The 17,845-nt window shown below is 39.8% G+C and overlaps 1 protein-coding gene, 16 non-coding genes and 12 pseudogenes across 17 annotated transcripts; all 29 read left to right on the top strand.

The window, feature by feature from the left end:
• The first annotated feature begins 26 nt into the window (after nt 1-26).
• On the top strand, nt 27-145 carry LOC146035276 (5S ribosomal RNA; annotated as a pseudogene).
• Nucleotides 146-490: 345 nt separating this feature from the next.
• On the top strand, nt 491-609 carry LOC146037309 (5S ribosomal RNA; annotated as a pseudogene).
• Nucleotides 610-954: 345 nt separating this feature from the next.
• LOC146041280 (5S ribosomal RNA) lies at nt 955-1,073 on the top strand. The gene has a single exon (XR_014463470.1). It is a non-coding gene; the product is annotated as a 5S ribosomal RNA (ribosomal RNA).
• Nucleotides 1,074-1,418: 345 nt separating this feature from the next.
• Nucleotides 1,419-1,537, top strand: LOC146035968 (5S ribosomal RNA). Its single transcript, XR_014460752.1, has one exon. It is a non-coding gene; the product is annotated as a 5S ribosomal RNA (ribosomal RNA).
• Nucleotides 1,538-1,882: 345 nt separating this feature from the next.
• Nucleotides 1,883-2,001, top strand: LOC146035272 (5S ribosomal RNA; annotated as a pseudogene).
• A 345-nt stretch (nt 2,002-2,346) lies between these two features.
• Nucleotides 2,347-2,465, top strand: LOC146036488 (5S ribosomal RNA; annotated as a pseudogene).
• Nucleotides 2,466-2,810: 345 nt separating this feature from the next.
• Nucleotides 2,811-2,929, top strand: LOC146035908 (5S ribosomal RNA). The gene has a single exon (XR_014460746.1). It is a non-coding gene; the product is annotated as a 5S ribosomal RNA (ribosomal RNA).
• A 345-nt stretch (nt 2,930-3,274) lies between these two features.
• On the top strand, nt 3,275-3,393 carry LOC146033384 (5S ribosomal RNA). The gene has a single exon (XR_014458799.1). It is a non-coding gene; the product is annotated as a 5S ribosomal RNA (ribosomal RNA).
• A 345-nt stretch (nt 3,394-3,738) lies between these two features.
• On the top strand, nt 3,739-3,857 carry LOC146037296 (5S ribosomal RNA; annotated as a pseudogene).
• Nucleotides 3,858-4,202: 345 nt separating this feature from the next.
• On the top strand, nt 4,203-4,321 carry LOC146035855 (5S ribosomal RNA). Its single transcript, XR_014460734.1, has one exon. It is a non-coding gene; the product is annotated as a 5S ribosomal RNA (ribosomal RNA).
• Nucleotides 4,322-4,666: 345 nt separating this feature from the next.
• On the top strand, nt 4,667-4,785 carry LOC146035267 (5S ribosomal RNA; annotated as a pseudogene).
• Nucleotides 4,786-5,130: 345 nt separating this feature from the next.
• On the top strand, nt 5,131-5,249 carry LOC146037290 (5S ribosomal RNA; annotated as a pseudogene).
• Nucleotides 5,250-5,594: 345 nt separating this feature from the next.
• LOC146041269 (5S ribosomal RNA) lies at nt 5,595-5,713 on the top strand. The gene has a single exon (XR_014463469.1). It is a non-coding gene; the product is annotated as a 5S ribosomal RNA (ribosomal RNA).
• A 345-nt stretch (nt 5,714-6,058) lies between these two features.
• Nucleotides 6,059-6,177, top strand: LOC146035808 (5S ribosomal RNA). Its single transcript, XR_014460719.1, has one exon. It is a non-coding gene; the product is annotated as a 5S ribosomal RNA (ribosomal RNA).
• A 345-nt stretch (nt 6,178-6,522) lies between these two features.
• LOC146035259 (5S ribosomal RNA) lies at nt 6,523-6,641 on the top strand (annotated as a pseudogene).
• Nucleotides 6,642-6,986: 345 nt separating this feature from the next.
• On the top strand, nt 6,987-7,105 carry LOC146036480 (5S ribosomal RNA; annotated as a pseudogene).
• Nucleotides 7,106-7,451: 346 nt separating this feature from the next.
• On the top strand, nt 7,452-7,570 carry LOC146036136 (5S ribosomal RNA; annotated as a pseudogene).
• A 345-nt stretch (nt 7,571-7,915) lies between these two features.
• Nucleotides 7,916-8,034, top strand: LOC146035747 (5S ribosomal RNA). Its single transcript, XR_014460712.1, has one exon. It is a non-coding gene; the product is annotated as a 5S ribosomal RNA (ribosomal RNA).
• A 345-nt stretch (nt 8,035-8,379) lies between these two features.
• Nucleotides 8,380-8,498, top strand: LOC146046837 (5S ribosomal RNA). The gene has a single exon (XR_014465974.1). It is a non-coding gene; the product is annotated as a 5S ribosomal RNA (ribosomal RNA).
• A 345-nt stretch (nt 8,499-8,843) lies between these two features.
• LOC146046241 (5S ribosomal RNA) lies at nt 8,844-8,962 on the top strand. The gene has a single exon (XR_014465803.1). It is a non-coding gene; the product is annotated as a 5S ribosomal RNA (ribosomal RNA).
• Nucleotides 8,963-9,307: 345 nt separating this feature from the next.
• LOC146038298 (5S ribosomal RNA) lies at nt 9,308-9,416 on the top strand (annotated as a pseudogene).
• A 345-nt stretch (nt 9,417-9,761) lies between these two features.
• On the top strand, nt 9,762-9,880 carry LOC146034808 (5S ribosomal RNA). The gene has a single exon (XR_014460217.1). It is a non-coding gene; the product is annotated as a 5S ribosomal RNA (ribosomal RNA).
• A 345-nt stretch (nt 9,881-10,225) lies between these two features.
• Nucleotides 10,226-10,344, top strand: LOC146033506 (5S ribosomal RNA). The gene has a single exon (XR_014458920.1). It is a non-coding gene; the product is annotated as a 5S ribosomal RNA (ribosomal RNA).
• Nucleotides 10,345-10,689: 345 nt separating this feature from the next.
• LOC146046518 (5S ribosomal RNA) lies at nt 10,690-10,808 on the top strand. The gene has a single exon (XR_014465920.1). It is a non-coding gene; the product is annotated as a 5S ribosomal RNA (ribosomal RNA).
• A 345-nt stretch (nt 10,809-11,153) lies between these two features.
• Nucleotides 11,154-11,272, top strand: LOC146033495 (5S ribosomal RNA). Its single transcript, XR_014458909.1, has one exon. It is a non-coding gene; the product is annotated as a 5S ribosomal RNA (ribosomal RNA).
• Nucleotides 11,273-11,617: 345 nt separating this feature from the next.
• LOC146046507 (5S ribosomal RNA) lies at nt 11,618-11,736 on the top strand. Its single transcript, XR_014465911.1, has one exon. It is a non-coding gene; the product is annotated as a 5S ribosomal RNA (ribosomal RNA).
• Nucleotides 11,737-12,081: 345 nt separating this feature from the next.
• On the top strand, nt 12,082-12,200 carry LOC146048182 (5S ribosomal RNA). The gene has a single exon (XR_014466096.1). It is a non-coding gene; the product is annotated as a 5S ribosomal RNA (ribosomal RNA).
• Nucleotides 12,201-12,545: 345 nt separating this feature from the next.
• Nucleotides 12,546-12,664, top strand: LOC146035672 (5S ribosomal RNA; annotated as a pseudogene).
• Nucleotides 12,665-15,499: 2,835 nt separating this feature from the next.
• LOC146066306 (uncharacterized protein F54H12.2-like) lies at nt 15,500-16,807 on the top strand. The gene has a single exon (XM_083179103.1). The coding sequence runs from the start codon at nt 15,500-15,502 to the stop codon at nt 16,805-16,807; it is 1,308 nt and encodes a 435-aa protein (XP_083035229.1).
• The last annotated feature ends 1,038 nt before the right edge of the window (nt 16,808-17,845 follow it).

Genomic DNA, 17,845 nt, shown 5'->3' with positions numbered 1-17,845 from the left:
AGAGGGCAATAAAGTCCCTGTATCTCACTTACAGCCATACCACATTGGATTGGCCCAATCTCGTCCGATCTTGGAAGCTAAGCAGTGTTGGGCCTGGTTAGTACTTGGGTGGGAGACCACATGAGAACACCAGGTTCTGTAGGTTTTTTCACATTACTGGCAAATTGTTTTTATTCTCTAGCTATTTAAATTGGAAACTTTTTCTTTTTATTGCCAGCACAGACATTTGGAAGAGGTCAAACAGACACAATAGCCATCACCTAAAGACTTACCACACTGTTTAGGCCCAATTCCAACTGCTTTTGGCAGCTAAACAGTGTTGAGCCTCTTTTGTAGTTTAATTTAAGACCCCCTGCTAATATCATGTCCTGTAGGTCTTTTTACATTACCAACACATGATTTTTTTCAGTAAGCCAATACAGTTAGGAAACTTTTGTATTAGCTTACCTGGTGATAGAAGTAGAAGAGGGCAAAAAAGTGCCTGTATCTCACCTACAGCCATACCACATCGGATTGGCCCAATCTCGTCTGATCTTTGAAGCTATGCAGTGTTGGACCTGGTTAGTACTTGGGTGGGAGACCACATGGGAACACCAGGTGCTGTAGGTTTTTTCACATTACTGGCAAATTGTTTTTATTCTCTAGCTATTTAAATTGGAAACTTTTTCTTTTTATTGCCAGTACAGACATTTGGAAGAAGTCAAACAGACACAATAGCCATCACCTAAAGACTTACCACACTGTTTAGGCCCAATTCCAACTGCTTTTGGCAGCTTAACAGTGTTGAGCCTCTTTAGTAGTTTCATTTAAGACCCCCTGCTAATATCATGTCCTGTAGGTCTTTTTACATTACCAACACATGATTTTTTTCAGTAAGCCAATACAGTTAGGAAACTTTTTTATTAGCTTACCTGGTGATAGATGTAGAAGAGGGCAAAAAAGTGCATGTATCTCACCTACAGCCATACCACATTGGATAGGCCCAATCTCGTCTGATCTTGGAAGCTAAGCAGTGTTGGGCCTGGTTAGTACTTGGGTGGGAGACCACATGGGAACACCAGGTGCTGTAGGTATTTTCACGTTACTGGCAAATTGTTTTTATTCTCTAGCTATTTAAATTGGAAACTTTTTCTTTTTATTGCCAGTACAGACATTTGGAAGAGGTCAAACAGACACAATAGCCATCACCTAAAGACTTACCACACTGTTTAGGCCCAATTCCAACTGCTTTTGGCAGCTAAACAGTGTTGAGCCTCTTTAGTAGTTTAATTTAAGACCCCCTGCTAATATCATGTCCTGTAGGTCTTTTTACATTACCAACACATGATTTTTTTCAGTAAGCCAATACAGTTAGGAAACTTTTTTATTAGCTTACCTGGTGATAGATGTAGAAGAGGGCAAAAAAGTGCCTGTATCTCACCTACAGCCATACCACATTGGATAGGCCCAATCTCGTCTGATCTTGGAAGCTAAGCAGTGTTGGGCCTGGTTAGTACTTGGGTGGGAGACCACATGGGAACACCAGGTGCTGTAGGTTTTTTCACATTACTGGCAAATTGTTTTTATTCTCTAGCTATTTAAATTGGAAACTTTTTCTTTTTATTGCCAGTACAGACATTTGGAAGAGGTCAAACAGACACAATAGCCATCACCTAAAGACTTACCACACTGTTTAGGCCCAATTCCAACTGCTTTTGGCAGCTAAACAGTGTTGAGCCTCTTTAGTAGTTTAATTTAAGACCCCCTGCTAATATCATCTCCTGTAGGTCTTTTTACATTACCAACACGTGATTTTTTTCAATAAGCCAATACAGTTAGGAAACTTTTTTATTAGCTTACCTGGTGATAGAAGAATAAGAGGGCAATAAAGTCCCTGTATCTCACTTACAGCCATACCACATTGGATTGGCCCAATCTCGTCCGATCTTGGAAGCTAAGCAGTGTTGGGCCTGGTTAGTACTTGGGTGGGAGACCACATGAGAACACCAGGTTCTGTAGGTTTTTTCACATTACTGGCAAATTGTTTTTATTCTCTAGCTATTTAAATTGGAAACTTTTTCTTTTTATTGCCAACACAGACATTTGGAAGGGGTCAAACAGACACAATAGCCATCACCTAAAGACTTACCACACTGTTTTGGCCCAATTCCAACTGCTTTTGGCAGCTAAACAGTGTTGAGCCTCTTTAGTAGTTTAATTTAAGACCCCCTGCTAATATCATGTCCTGTAGGTCTTTTTACATTACCAACACATGATTTTTTTCAGTAAGCCAATACAGTTAGGACACTTTTTTATTAGCTTACCTGGTGATAGAAGTAGAAGAGGGCAAAAAAGTGCCTGTATCTCACCTAAAGCCATACCACATTGGATCGGCCCAATATCGTCCGATCTTGGAAGCTAAGCAGTGTTGGGCCTGGTTAGTACTTGGGTGGGAGACCACATGGGAACACCAGGTGCTGTAGGTTTTTTCACATTACTGGCAAATTGTTTTTATTCTCTAGCTATTTAAATTGGAAACTTTTTCTTTTTATTGCCAGTACAGACATTTGGAAGAAGTCAAACCGACACAATAGCCATCACCTAAAGACTTACCACACTGTTTAGGCCCAATTCCAACTGCTTTTGGCAGCTTAACAGTGTTGAGCCTCTTTAGTAGTTTCATTTAAGACCCCCTGCTAATATCATGTCCTGTAGATCTTTTTACATTACCAACACATGATTTTTTTCAGTAAGCCAATACAGTTAGGAAACTTTTTTATTAGCTTACCTGGTGATAGATGTAGAAGAGGGCAAAAAAGTGCCTGTATCTCACCTACAGCCATACCACATTGGATAGGCCCAATCTCGTCTGATCTTGGAAGCTAAGCAGTGTTGGGCCTGGTTAGTACTTGGGTGGGAGACCACATGGGAACACCAGGTGCTGTAGGTTCTTTCACATTACTGGCAAATTGTTTTTATTCTCTAGCTATTTAAATTGGAAACTTTTTCTTTTTATTGCCAGCACAGACATTTGGAAGAGGTCAAACAGACACAATAGCCATCACCTAAAGACTTACCACACTGTTTAGGCCCAATTCCAACTGCTTTTGGCAGCTAAACAGTGTTGAGCCTCTTTTGTAGTTTAATTTAAGACCCCCTGCTAATATCATGTCCTGTAGGTCTTTTTACATTACCAACACATGATTTTTTTCAGTAAGCCAATACAGTTAGGAAACTTTTGTATTAGCTTACCTGGTGATAGAAGTAGAAGAGGGCAAAAAAGTGCCTGTACCTCACCTACAGCCATACCACATTGGATAGGCCCAATCTCGTCTGATCATGGAAGCTAAGCAGTGTTGGGCCTGGTTAGTACTTGGGTGGGAGACCACATGGGAACACCAGGTGCTGTAGGTTTTTTCACATTACTGGCAAATTGTTTTTATTCTCTAGCTATTTAAATTGGAAACTTTTTCTTTTTATTGCCAGCACAGACATTTGGAAGAGGTCAAACAGACACAATAGCCATCACCTAAAGACTTACCACACTGTTTAGGCCCAATTCCAACTGCTTTTGGCAGCTAAACAGTGTTGAGCCTCTTTTGTAGTTTAATTTAAGACCCCCTGCTAATATCATGTCCTGTAGGTCTTTTTACATTACCAACACATGATTTTTTTCAGTAAGCCAATACAGTTAGGAAACTTTTGTATTAGCTTACCTGGTGATAGAAGTAGAAGAGGGCAAAAAAGTGCCTGTATCTCACCTACAGCCATACCACATCGGATTGGCCCAATCTCGTCTGATCTTTGAAGCTATGCAGTGTTGGACCTGGTTAGTACTTGGGTGGGAGACCACATGGGAACACCAGGTGCTGTAGGTTTTTTCACATTACTGGCAAATTGTTTTTATTCTCTAGCTATTTAAATTGGAAACTTTTTCTTTTTATTGCCAGTACAGACATTTGGAAGAAGTCAAACAGACACAATAGCCATCACCTAAAGACTTACCACACTGTTTAGGCCCAATTCCAACTGCTTTTGGCAGCTTAACAGTGTTGAGCCTCTTTAGTAGTTTCATTTAAGACCCCCTGCTAATATCATGTCCTGTAGGTCTTTTTACATTACCAACACATGATTTTTTTCAGTAAGCCAATACAGTTAGGAAACTTTTTTATTAGCTTACCTGGTGATAGATGTAGAAGAGGGCAAAAAAGTGCCTGTATCTCACCTACAGCCATACCACATTGGATAGGCCCAATCTCGTCTGATCTTGGAAGCTAAGCAGTGTTGGGCCTGGTTAGTACTTGGGTGGGAGACCACATGGGAACACCAGGTGCTGTAGGTTTTTTCACATTACTGGCAAATTGTTTTTATTCTCTAGCTATTTAAATTGGAAACTTTTTCTTTTTATTGCCAGTACAGACATTTGGAAGAGGTCAAACAGACACAATAGCCATCACCTAAAGACTTACCACACTGTTTAGGCCCAATTCCAACTGCTTTTGGCAGCTAAACAGTGTTGAGCCTCTTTAGTAGTTTAATTTAAGACCCCCTGCTAATATCATCTCCTGTAGGTCTTTTTACATTACCAACACGTGATTTTTTTCAATAAGCCAATACAGTTAGGAAACTTTTTTATTAGCTTACCTGGTGATAGAAGAATAAGAGGGCAATAAAGTCCCTGTATCTCACTTACAGCCATACCACATTGGATTGGCCCAATCTCGTCCGATCTTGGAAGCTAAGCAGTGTTGGGCCTGGTTAGTACTTGGGTGGGAGACCACATGAGAACACCAGGTTCTGTAGGTTTTTTCACATTACTGGCAAATTGTTTTTATTCTCTAGCTATTTAAATTGGAAACTTTTTCTTTTTATTGCCAGCACAGACATTTGGAAGAGGTCAAACAGACACAATAGCCATCACCTAAAGACTTACCACACTGTTTAGGCCCAATTCCAACTGCTTTTGGCAGCTAAACAGTGTTGAGCCTCTTTTGTAGTTTAATTTAAGACCCCCTGCTAATATCATGTCCTGTAGGTCTTTTTACATTACCAACACATGATTTTTTTCAGTAAGCCAATACAGTTAGGAAACTTTTGTATTAGCTTACCTGGTGATAGAAGTAGAAGAGGGCAAAAAAGTGCCTGTATCTCACCTACAGCCATACCACATCGGATTGGCCCAATCTCGTCTGATCTTTGAAGCTATGCAGTGTTGGACCTGGTTAGTACTTGGGTGGGAGACCACATGGGAACACCAGGTGCTGTAGGTTTTTTCACATTACTGGCAAATTGTTTTTATTCTCTAGCTATTTAAATTGGAAACTTTTTCTTTTTATTGCCAGTACAGACATTTGGAAGAAGTCAAACAGACACAATAGCCATCACCTAAAGACTTACCACACTGTTTAGGCCCAATTCCAACTGCTTTTGGCAGCTTAACAGTGTTGAGCCTCTTTAGTAGTTTCATTTAAGACCCCCTGCTAATATCATGTCCTGTAGGTCTTTTTACATTACCAACACATGATTTTTTTCAGTAAGCCAATACAGTTAGGAAACTTTTTTATTAGCTTACCTGGTGATAGATGTAGAAGAGGGCAAAAAAGTGCATGTATCTCACCTACAGCCATACCACATTGGATAGGCCCAATCTCGTCTGATCTTGGAAGCTAAGCAGTGTTGGGCCTGGTTAGTACTTGGGTGGGAGACCACATGGGAACACCAGGTGCTGTAGGTATTTTCACATTACTGGCAAATTGTTTTTATTCTCTAGCTATTTAAATTGGAAACTTTTTCTTTTTATTGCCAGTACAGACATTTGGAAGAGGTCAAACAGACACAATAGCCATCACCTAAAGACTTACCACACTGTTTAGGCCCAATTCCAACTGCTTTTGGCAGCTAAACAGTGTTGAGCCTCTTTAGTAGTTTAATTTAAGACCCCCTGCTAATATCATGTCCTGTAGGTCTTTTTACATTACCAACACATGATTTTTTTCAGTAAGCCAATACAGTTAGGAAACTTTTTTATTAGCTTACCTGGTGATAGATGTAGAAGAGGGCAAAAAAGTGCCTGTATCTCACCTACAGCCATACCACATTGGATAGGCCCAATCTCGTCTGATCTTGGAAGCTAAGCAGTGTTGGGCCTGGTTAGTACTTGGGTGGGAGACCACATGGGAACACCAGGTGCTGTAGGTTTTTTCACATTACTGGCAAATTGTTTTTATTCTCTAGCTATTTAAATTGGAAACTTTTTCTTTTTATTGCCAGTACAGACATTTGGAAGAGGTCAAACAGACACAATAGCCATCACCTAAAGACTTACCACACTGTTTAGGCCCAATTCCAACTGCTTTTGGCAGCTAAACAGTGTTGAGCCTCTTTAGTAGTTTAATTTAAGACCCCCTGCTAATATCATCTCCTGTAGGTCTTTTTACATTACCAACACGTGATTTTTTTCAATAAGCCAATACAGTTAGGAAACTTTTTTATTAGCTTACCTGGTGATAGAAGAATAAGAGGGCAATAAAGTCCCTGTATCTCACTTACAGCCATACCACATTGGATTGGCCCAATCTCGTCCGATCTTGGAAGCTAAGCAGTGTTGGGCCTGGTTAGTACTTGGGTGGGAGACCACATGAGAACACCAGGTTCTGTAGGTTTTTTCACATTACTGGCAAATTGTTTTTATTCTCTAGCTATTTAAATTGGAAACTTTTTCTTTTTATTGCCAACACAGACATTTGGAAGAGGTCAAACAGACACAATAGCCATCACCTAAAGACTTACCACACTGTTTTGGCCCAATTCCAACTGCTTTTGGCAGCTAAACAGTGTTGAGCCTCTTTAGTAGTTTAATTTAAGACCCCCTGCTAATATCATGTCCTGTAGGTCTTTTTACATTACCAACACATGATTTTTTTCAGTAAGCCAATACAGTTAGGACACTTTTTTATTAGCTTACCTGGTGATAGAAGTAGAAGAGGGCAAAAAAGTGCCGGTATCTCACCTAAAGCCATACCACATTGGATCGGCCCAATATCGTCCGATCTTGGAAGCTAAGCAGTGTTGGGCCTGGTTAGTACTTGGGTGGGAGACCACATGGGAACACCAGGTGCTGTAGGTTTTTTCACATTACTGGCAAATTGTTTTTATTCTCTAGCTATTTAAATTGGAAACTTTTTCTTTTTATTGCCAGTACAGACATTTGGAAGAAGTCAAACCGACACAATAGCCATCACCTAAAGACTTACCACACTGTTTAGGCCCAATTCCAACTGCTTTTGGCAGCTTAACAGTGTTGAGCCTCTTTAGTAGTTTCATTTAAGACCCCCTGCTAATATCATGTCCTGTAGGTCTTTTTACATTACCAACACATGATTTTTTTTCAGTAAGCCAATACAGTTAGGAAACTTTTTTATTAGCTTACCTGGTGATAGATGTAGAAGAGGGCAAAAAAGTGCATTTATCTCACCTACAGCCATACCACATTGGATAGGCCCAATCTCGTCTGTTCTTTGAAGCTAAGCAGTGTTGGGCCTGGTTAGTACTTGGGTGGGAGACCACATGGGAACACCAGGTGCTGTAGATTTTTTCACATTACTGGCAAATTGTTTTTATTCTCTAGCTATTTAAATTGGAAACTTTTTCTTTTTATTGCCAGCACAGACATTTGGAAGAGGTCAAACAGACACAATAGCCATCACCTAAAGACTTACCACACTGTTTAGGCCCAATTCCAACTGCTTTTGGCAGCTAAACAGTGTTGAGCCTCTTTAGTAGTTTAATTTAAGACCCCCTGCTAATATCATGTCCTGTAGATCTTTTTACATTACCAACACATGATTTTTTTCAGTAAGCCAATACAGTTAGGAAACTTTTTTATTAGCTTACCTGGTGATAGATGTAGAAGAGGGCAAAAAAGTGCCTGTATCTCACCTACAGCCATACCACATTGGATAGGCCCAATCTCGTCTGATCTTGGAAGCTAAGCAGTGTTGGGCCTGGTTAGTACTTGGGTGGGAGACCACATGGGAACACCAGGTGCTGTAGGTTCTTTCACATTACTGGCAAATTGTTTTTATTCTCTAGCTATTTAAATTGGAAACTTTTTCTTTTTATTGCCAGCACAGACATTTGGAAGAGGTCAAACAGACACAATAGCCATCACCTAAAGACTTACCACACTGTTTAGGCCCAATTCCAACTGCTTTTGGCAGCTAAACAGTGTTGAGCCTCTTTTGTAGTTTAATTTAAGACCCCCTGCTAATATCATGTCCTGTAGGTCTTTTTACATTACCAACACATGATTTTTTTCAGTAAGCCAATACAGTTAGGAAACTTTTGTATTAGCTTACCTGGTGATAGAAGTAGAAGAGGGCAAAAAAGTGCCTGTATCTCACCTACAGCCATACCACATTGGATAGGCCCAATCTCGTCTGATCTTAGAAGCTAAGCAGTGTTGGGCCTGGTTAGTACTTGGGTGGGAGACCACATGGGAACACCAGGTGCTGTAGGTTTTTTCACATTACTGGCAAATTGTTTTTATTATCTAGCTATTTAAATTGGAAACTTTTTCTTTTTATTGCCAGTACAGACATTTGGAAGAAGTCAAACAGACACATTAGCCATCACCTAAAGACTTACCACACTGTTTAGGCCCAATTCCAACTGCTTTTGGCAGCTAAACAGTGTTGAGCCTCTTTAGTAGTTTAATTTAAGACCCCCTGCTAATATCATGTCCTGTAGGTCTTTTTACATTACCAACACATGATTTTTTTCAGTAAGCCAATACAGTTAGGAAACTTTTTTATTAGCTTACCTGGTGATAGATGTAGAAGAGGGCAAAAAAGTGCCTGTATCTCACCTACAGCCATACCACATTGGATAGGCCCAATCTCATCCGATCTTGGAAGCTAAGCAGTGTTGGACCTGTCTAGTACTTGGGTGGGAGACCGCATGGGAACACCAGGTGCTGTAGGTTTTTTCACATTACTGGCAAATTGTTTTTATTCTCTAGCTATTTAAATTGGAAACTTTTTCTTTTTATTGCCAGCACAGACATTTGAAAGAGGTCAAACAGACACAATAGCCATCACCTAAAGACTTACCACACTGTTTAGGCCCAATTCCAACTGCTTTTGGCAGCTAAACAGTGTTGAGCCTTTTTAGTAGTTTAATTTAAGACCCCCTGCTAATATCATGTCCTGTAGGTCTTTTTACATTACCAACACATGATTTTTTTCAGTAAGCCAATACAGTTAGGAAACTTTTTTATTAGCTTACCTGGTGATAGATGTAGAAGAGGGCAAAAAAGTGCCTGTATCTCACCTACAGCCATACCACATTGGATTGTCCTGATCTTGGAAGCTAAGCAGTGTTGGGCCTGGTTAGTACTTGGGTGGGAGACCACATGGGAACACCAGGTGCTGTAGGTTTTTTCACATTACTGGCAAATTGTTTTTATTCTCTAGCTATTTAAATTGGAAACTTTTTCTTTTTATTGCCAGCACAGACATTTGGAACAGGTCAAACAGACACAATAGCCATCACCTAAAGACTTACCACACTGTTTAGGCCCAATTCCAACTGCTTTTGGCAGCTAAACAGTGTTGAGCCTCTTTAGTAGTTTAATTTAAGACCCCCTGCTAATATCATGTCCTGTAGGTCTTTTTACATTACCAACACATGATTTTTTTCAGTAAGCCAATACAGTTAGGAAACTTTTGTATTAGCTTACCTGGTGATAGAAGTAAAAGAGGGCAAAAAAGTGCCTGTATCTCACCTACAGCCATACCACATTGGATAGGCCCAATCTCGTCTGCTCTTGGAAGTTAAGCAGTGTTTGGCCTGGTTAGTACTTGGGTGGGAGACCACATGGGAACACCAGGTGCTGTAGGTTTTTTCACATTACTGGCAAATTGTTTTTATTCTCTAGCTATTTAAATTGGAAACTTTTTCTTTTTATTGCCAGCACAGACATTTGGAAGAGGTCAAACAGACACAATAGCCATCACCTAAAGACTTACCACACTGTTTAGGCCCAATTCCAACTGCTTTTGGCAGCTAAACAGTGTTGAGCCTCTTTTGTAGTTTTATTTAAGACCCCCTGCTAATATCATGTCCTGTAGGTCTTTTTACATTACCAACACATGATTTTTTTCAGTAAGCCAATACAGTTAGGAAACTTTTGTATTAGCTTACCTGGTGATAGATGTAGAAGAGGGCAAAAAAGTGCCTGTATCTCACCTACAGCCATACCACATTGGATTGGCCCAATCTTGTCTGATCTTGGAAGCTAAGCAGTGTTGGGCCTGGTTAGTACTTGGGTGGGAGACCACATGGGAACACCAGGTGCTGTAGGTTTTTTCAAATTACTGGCAAATTGTTTTTATTCTCTAGCTATTTAAATTGGAAACTTTTTCTTTTTATTGCCAGTACAGACATTTGGAAGAGGTCAAACAGACACAATAGCCATCACCTAAAGACTTACCACACTGTTTAGGCCCAATTCCAACTGCTTTTGGCAGCTAAACAGTGTTGAGCCTTTTTAGTAGTTTAATTTAAGACCCCCTGCTAATATCATGTCCTGTAGGTCTTTTTACATTACCAACACATGATTTTTTTCAGTAAGCCAATACAGTTAGGAAACTTTTTTATTAGCTTACCTGGTGATAGATGTAGAAGAGGGCAAAAAAGTGCCTGTATCTCACCTACAGCCATACCACATTGGATAGTCCCAATCTTGTCTGATCTTGGAAGCTAAGCAGTGTTGGGCCTGGTTAGTACTTGGGTGGGAGACCACATGGGAACACCAGGTGCTGTAGGTTTTTTCACATTACTGGCAAATTGTTTTTATTCTCTAGCTATTTAAATTGGAAACTTTTTCTTTTTATTGCCAGCACAGACATTTGGAAGAAGTCAAACAGACACAATAGCCATCACCTAAAGACTTACCACACTGTTTAGGCCCAATTCCAACTGCTTTTGGCAGCTAAACAGTGTTGAGCCTCTTTTGTAGTTTTATTTAAGACCCCCTGCTAATATCATGTCCTGTAGGTCTTTTTACATTACCAACACATGATTTTTTTCAGTAAGCCAATACAGTTAGGAAACTTTTGTATTAGCTTACCTGGTGATAGATGTAGAAGAGGGCAAAAAAGTGCCTGTATCTCACCTACAGCCATACCACATTGGATTGGCCCAATCTTGTCTGATCTTGGAAGCTAAGCAGTGTTGGGCCTGGTTAGTACTTGGGTGGGAGACCACATGGGAACACCAGGTGCTGTAGGTTTTTTCAAATTACTGGCAAATTGTTTTTATTCTCTAGCTATTTAAATTGGAAACTTTTTCTTTTTATTGCCAGTACAGACATTTGGAAGAGGTCAAACAGACACAATAGCCATCACCTAAAGACTTACCACACTGTTTAGGCCCAATTCCAACTGCTTTTGGCAGCTAAACAGTGTTGAGCCTTTTTAGTAGTTTAATTTAAGACCCCCTGCTAATATCATGTCCTGTAGGTCTTTTTACATTACCAACACATGATTTTTTTCAGTAAGCCAATACAGTTAGGAAACTTTTTTATTAGCTTACCTGGTGATAGATGTAGAAGAGGGCAAAAAAGTGCCTGTATCTCACCTACAGCCATACCACATTGGATAGTCCCAATCTTGTCTGATCTTGGAAGCTAAGCAGTGTTGGGCCTGGTTAGTACTTGGGTGGGAGACCACATGGGAACACCAGGTGCTGTAGGTTTTTTCACATTACTGGCAAATTGTTTTTATTCTCTAGCTATTTAAATTGGAAACTTTTTCTTTTTATTGCCAGCACAGACATTTGGAAGAGGTCAAACAGACACAATAGCCATCACCTAAAGACTTACCACACTGTTTAGGCCCAATTCCAACTGCTTTTGGCAGCTAAACAGTGTTGAGCCTCTTTAGTAGTTTAATTTAAGACCCCCTGCTAATATCATGTCCTGTAGGTCTTTTTACATTACCAACACATGATTTTTTTCAGTAAGCCAATACAGTTAGGAAACTTTTGTATTAGCTTACCTGGTGATAGAAGTAAAAGAGGGCAAAAAAGTGCCTGTATCTCACCTACAGCCATACCACATTGGATAGGCCCAATCTCGTCTGATCTTGGAAGCTAAGCAGTGTTTGGCCTGGTTAGTACTTGGGTGGGAGACCACATGGGAACACCAGGTGCTGTAGGTTTTTTCACATTACTGGCAAATTGTTTTTATTCTCTAGCTATTTAAATTGGAAACTTTTTCTTTTTATTGCCAGCACAGACATTTGGAAGAGGTCAAACAGACACAATAGCCATCACCTAAAGACTTACCACACTGTTTAGGCCCAATTCCAACTGCTTTTGGCAGCTAAACAGTGTTGAGCCTCTTTTGTAGTTTAATTTAAGACCCCCTGCTAATATCATGTCCTGTAGGTCTTTTTACATTACCAACACATGATTTTTTTCAGTAAGCCAATACAGTTAGGAAACTTTTGTATTAGCTTACCTGGTGATAGAAGTAGAAGAGGGCAAAAAAGTGCCTGTATCTCACCTACAGCCATACCACATTGGATAGGCCCAATCTCGTCTGATCTTTGAAGCTATGCAGTGTTGGGCCTGGTTAGTACTTGGGTGGGAGACCACATGGGAACACCAGGTGCTGTAGGTTTTTTCACATTACTGGCAAATTGTTTTTATTCTCTAGCTATTTAAATTGGAAACTTTTTCTTTTTATTGCCAGTACAGACATTTGGAAGAAGTCAAACAGACACAATAGCCATCACCTAAAGACTTACCACACTGTTTAGGCCCAATTCCAACTGCTTTTGGCAGCTTAACAGTGTTGAGCCTCTTTAGTAGTTTCATTTAAGACCCCCTGCTAATATCATGTCCTGTAGGTCTTTTTACATTACTAACACATAGTAGATAATGAACCCCTTTTTATCAAACTAAAAGTGACAGGTGCCCCGCCCCTTTCCACGCCCCTTTCCACGCCCCTTTCCACGCCCCTGACACTCCTACTATACGCCCCCTTTTAATAGTGTTTTATATCAAATAATATGTGTTTTAATCATTGAATATTTATCTGTGAGATGATTTAGATGTTCCATCAACAGTAAAATGCTGCCAATGAAATAAATGTTAGATCCGATAGCTTTTAATAAGCCTACAAGATATGAATTTTATTTATTTGATTCAAGCATGGATAAACGAAAAAAGCGGATGAAGAACGCGTATTACAACGTATTATATCCGGGTAGTTATAGCGGCGTTGATGCATTTTATGCGTCGAATAAAGGCTTGTATAAAAGACGGGATATTAAAGAATGGCTACAAAAACAAGATACATATACATTACATAAGCCAGCCAGGAAAAATTATAAAAGGAACATGATCTGCGTATCGGATATAAATCAGCAATGGCAATGCGATTTGGTGTCGCTCATAGATCTTGCAAAGTACAATGATGGTTTTAAGTACATACTAACCATTATTGATGTTTTCAGTAAGAGGGCGTGGGCAGAAAGCCTAGAGACTAAAAATGCAACGTCCGTCGCTAATGCTTTTGAAAAAATATTTCAGCAGGGGAGCGTACCAAAGAAGTTGCAAACCGATTGCGGTAAAGAGTTTCTAAACAAAACCTTAAAAAAACTGTTAGAAAAATACAATATACATCATTTTACGACCAATAACGATGTAAAGGCAGCGGTCATAGAACGATTTAATAGGACTTTAAAAACACGAATGTGGCGGTATTTCACGGCAAAGAATACATACAGATATATAGACGTGTTACAAGATTTTATTATCAGTTATAATAACACTTATCATAGAACGATTAAGTGTACGCCCTGTGAGGTGAATGATGCTAACGCACTGAGCGTCTTCAAGACGGTGTACGGCGATTACTTTAGAAGTAAGAAAACAAAGCCTTGTTTAGCGGTTGGTGATCACGTCCGTATATCCAAATATAAGGATATATTTCAGAAAGGTTACGAACAGAGTTTTTCTGAGGAAATATTTGTAATACGCGGTGTGAACACTAAAGGACTTAAACCGCTTTACGCGTTGGAGGACCTCTACGGGGAGGCTATAACAGGTAGTTTTTATCCGAAGAACTTCAAAGCATACCAAAAAACTATAATAGGATTTACAAAGTGGAAAAGATTTTAAAAAACAAGACGGTGCGAGGGAGGAAATACGTGTTAGTTAAGTGGCGTGGATACCCCGCGAAATTTAACAGCTGGATCGACGCTTCGGAGATAAAAGATATATAAACAAAGAGGGAGATGGATGACAAAGCGTTCTACATAACTCTCCCGAGTAACGCATCAGCCAGTACATTCCCACAAAATAAGATTTCTGACTATACAACAAAACTGGCAAAGCCAATAGACTTAAATGGGGAATGGGAAGTAGCTCTTACAGAAATACAATACCCCCACACATGGAATACAATTGATGTACGTGATTGTGTGTTGAAAATAACTAGGTTGGGTGACACGACCGGCTCAGTCATGAGGGTTTGTGTTAAACCGGGGTTTTATGAAAATATTGAAGCGTTAGTCAAAGCATTTAATGCTGAAATTGATCGGCATAACCTGGATGGCGGTTTAAAACTATGGCATGATCAGCTTGAACGATCCGTATTCATTGACAATAAGATGATGTACCATATCTCAGCCGGGCCTAAACTGTCAAGAATACTGGGGTTATACCCTAAAACTAATTTTTTAAAACCGTGCACAGACATCAATGGCGGTCAATATACATTGTATGTGTATACAGACATTATCGAACACCAGAGGGTCGGCGACAGTTATGTACCATTGCTGCGGACTGTTGAAATAAAGGGTCGTAACAATGAGATGGTCACTATACGGTACGAGAAGCCCGATTACGTACCGTTATGCAAATCGCATTTTGACACCATATCCATAGAGATAAAGAACGACCAGAACGAGAACATTGCATTTAAGTTTGGGAAAGCGATCGTGAAACTACACTTTAGACGCTGCAAAAACGCTATTTATTAACTAAACAGAATGGTCGTTGTTAAAAATTATGGTGATCCGGCTCTCTACGCGCAATATTATAAGTTGCAAGCCGGTAATGGTTTACCCGGTTTTCATGGGAGCGCGTACATGTATGGATGTGGTTTAGGTGGTATTTTTCGCAGCCTTTTCAGAAAAGCAGTGCCTCTTTTCCGGAGAGGTTTAGAGTTAGCTAAACCACATGTGAAGACCGCCGCACGGAATATCGCGAAAGATGTTATCGGACAAGCCACAACGGCTGTGGTGAATAAAATACATGAGGCAAATCAATCAAAACAAGATGGTGCAGGACTGATATATACAAGAAAAGGCGTGTCTAAAAGAAAACGGAAGCAAATGATAGCGCTTCCGCCTTGGGGCATACCCTTTTTAAATAAAAACCAGAGAAAACGCAACTCAAAGAAGAAGAGAAAGCCGAAGCGCTCTGTTGGTGATATTTTTTAAACAATATGTCTTTCATACACTCCGAGTCCGCTGAATGCGTAAAAACAGAGCTGGATCTTTTTGACGTGCCTCCGACACAAACTAGCGTAGAAAAAAGCCTATATGTTGAAGTTCAACCTTTAGCAGCGTTATCCGACACAGCGCCACTTGAATTTTATATAGCGGCCAGCGGTGAACATTACTATGATCTGAACAACACACTGCTGTACGTGACATGCAAGATCGTACGAACCGATAACACACAGATGAACCAAGGGGCTCGGGTCGCCCTTATTAATTACCCCATAGCGACTCTATTCAGTCAGGTGGACGTAACTTTGGGCGACAGGCTCATATCACAATCCAACAACCTTTATGCTTACCGCGCGTACATTGAGACTATATTGAATTATAGCTCAGATGCTTTGTCAACAAAGCACACCACAGGTTTATTTTACAAAGATGTGGCTGGAGAACATAACAGCAGGGCGCTGGATGGTGCGAATGTGGGATTCAGAAAACGTGCAGCAGCAACCGCGCGGAGTCGCACAGTTGAATTGCTAGGACCGCTGCATTGCGACCTTTTCCATCAACATAAACTAATCTTGAACGGTGTTGACCTGAAGATTAAACTCACCAGAAACAAAGACTCCTTCTGCTTAATGTCGGCTGAAGCTGATGCCTTTAAAATACAGATCGTCGCAGCATCCCTGTTTGTGAAAAGAGTGCAGGTGTCACCCGCCGTGCGGATTGGTCACGCGCAGGCACTTCTTAATGGCAATGCCAAATATGCAGTCGACCGCGTTGGCATGAAAATCTACAGCGTACCAGCCGGTAGCCGTGTATTTAATCTAGAAAATCTATTTTTAGGTCAAGTTCCGAAAACAGTCATAGCCGGGTTTGTGGACAATGAAGCATTTTCAGGAGCCCTTGATCGGAATCCCCTTTGTTTTGAACATAAAAATGTGAGCTTTGCATCCCTTTATCTGGATGGAACGCCGCACCCGGCAAAGCCATTTCAACCAGACTTTGAACATGGTAATGCTGTAAGAGAGTATATGTCGCTCATACAGATCACAAATAAACAGAAATGTGATGGCGGAATACTGATTGACCGTGAAGAGTATCTCAACGGATACACGCTATTTGCTTTTGATCTGTCACCGGAGCAGGAATGTGGCGAACATCTTTCCTTGATAAGGACTGGTAACCTACGCGCCGAATTTCGCTTTGCAGAAGCGCTGGATCGGACAGTCAACGTAATCATTTATGCATTATTTGATAATATCATTGAAATAAATCAAAGGCGTGATGTGATGTATGATTATCTATAAGTGAAATAAACTATTTTAATATTTTATCGTATATTTTAACAACTATCATTACGTTATAAGAAATCTTAAAAATGAACACGCTACAGATAAATTGTATTCTGTACACAGAACCATGTACACGCCGCTATTTTAAAGGAACCTATGCTTGTGATATGTTACCTACCGATAAACTGACGCATTACCCCTGTGCGTTTGTAATCAACACGCACAGCAGCGAACAGCCGGGCGAGCATTGGTTGGCTGTTTATTTTAATGAAGGGGGGATTTGCTATTTCTTTGATTCCTACGGACTACCTCCGGACAGTGACATTTTCCCAAAGAATATCATAAAGTTTTTACATTTAAATTCAAAAAACATTTGCCATCAAAACCAGCGATTACAAGGTTTTTCAAGCACTGTATGCGGTCAATATTGTATTTACTTTATATTTATGATGTGTAAAAACTACAAATATGCGGAGATTCTGTCCCGATTTAGTACCGATACAAAATGTAATGACCGTTTAGTTGCAATGTTTGTAAGGCGCATGCCGAAAAGTCATTGTTTGAACCGCTATACCTCTAAATGTATACAGAAATGTGTAACTTGTAACCATCCCTGCGATTGAAACATTTTATGTACAATGTTTCATAATTATAATAAACAATTGTTTTAAACTTTATGATGCTGTGCGATCTGAGTTTCTTCTAAAAACATTGATTAGAAACAAAGAACAAAACACGCCATTCAAAATCATAAGTATATTTTATTGAAACATAAATTCACAGATACATCAACTTTGGATTATTATAACAATATTTTAAGCATTTTATATGCAGTTTCATCAATATAATAAACAAACTTTAAAAACTTTATCATAATAACATTGCTTTACAACAATATACAATAGAAATAGATTATAGGCTCAACCACGGGGCGCCCTGTAACAATTCTACAGTTCTTTTCCTAGGCATTAAGTAACTGTGAGTTGTTGTTAACCCGGGGCTGCTTAAAACATTTAAGCGCCTTTTTTTATGTGATTGTAGTGGTGGAGTTAA

The sequence above is a fragment of the Crinia signifera genome, chromosome 1 (assembly GCF_055691185.1).
Source record: "Crinia signifera chromosome 1, ASM5569118v1, whole genome shotgun sequence".
Classification (NCBI taxonomy): Eukaryota; Metazoa; Chordata; class Amphibia; order Anura; family Myobatrachidae; genus Crinia; species Crinia signifera.
The sequence above is the reverse complement of the archived record's forward strand: the minus strand, read 5'-3'. Positions and strand labels throughout refer to the sequence as shown.

Excerpts from the sequence above, each read along its gene's own strand:
- LOC146066306 (XM_083179103.1), top strand. The coding sequence starts at position 15,500 with ATGTCTTTCATACACTCCGAGTCCGCTGAATGCGTAAAAACAGAGCTG.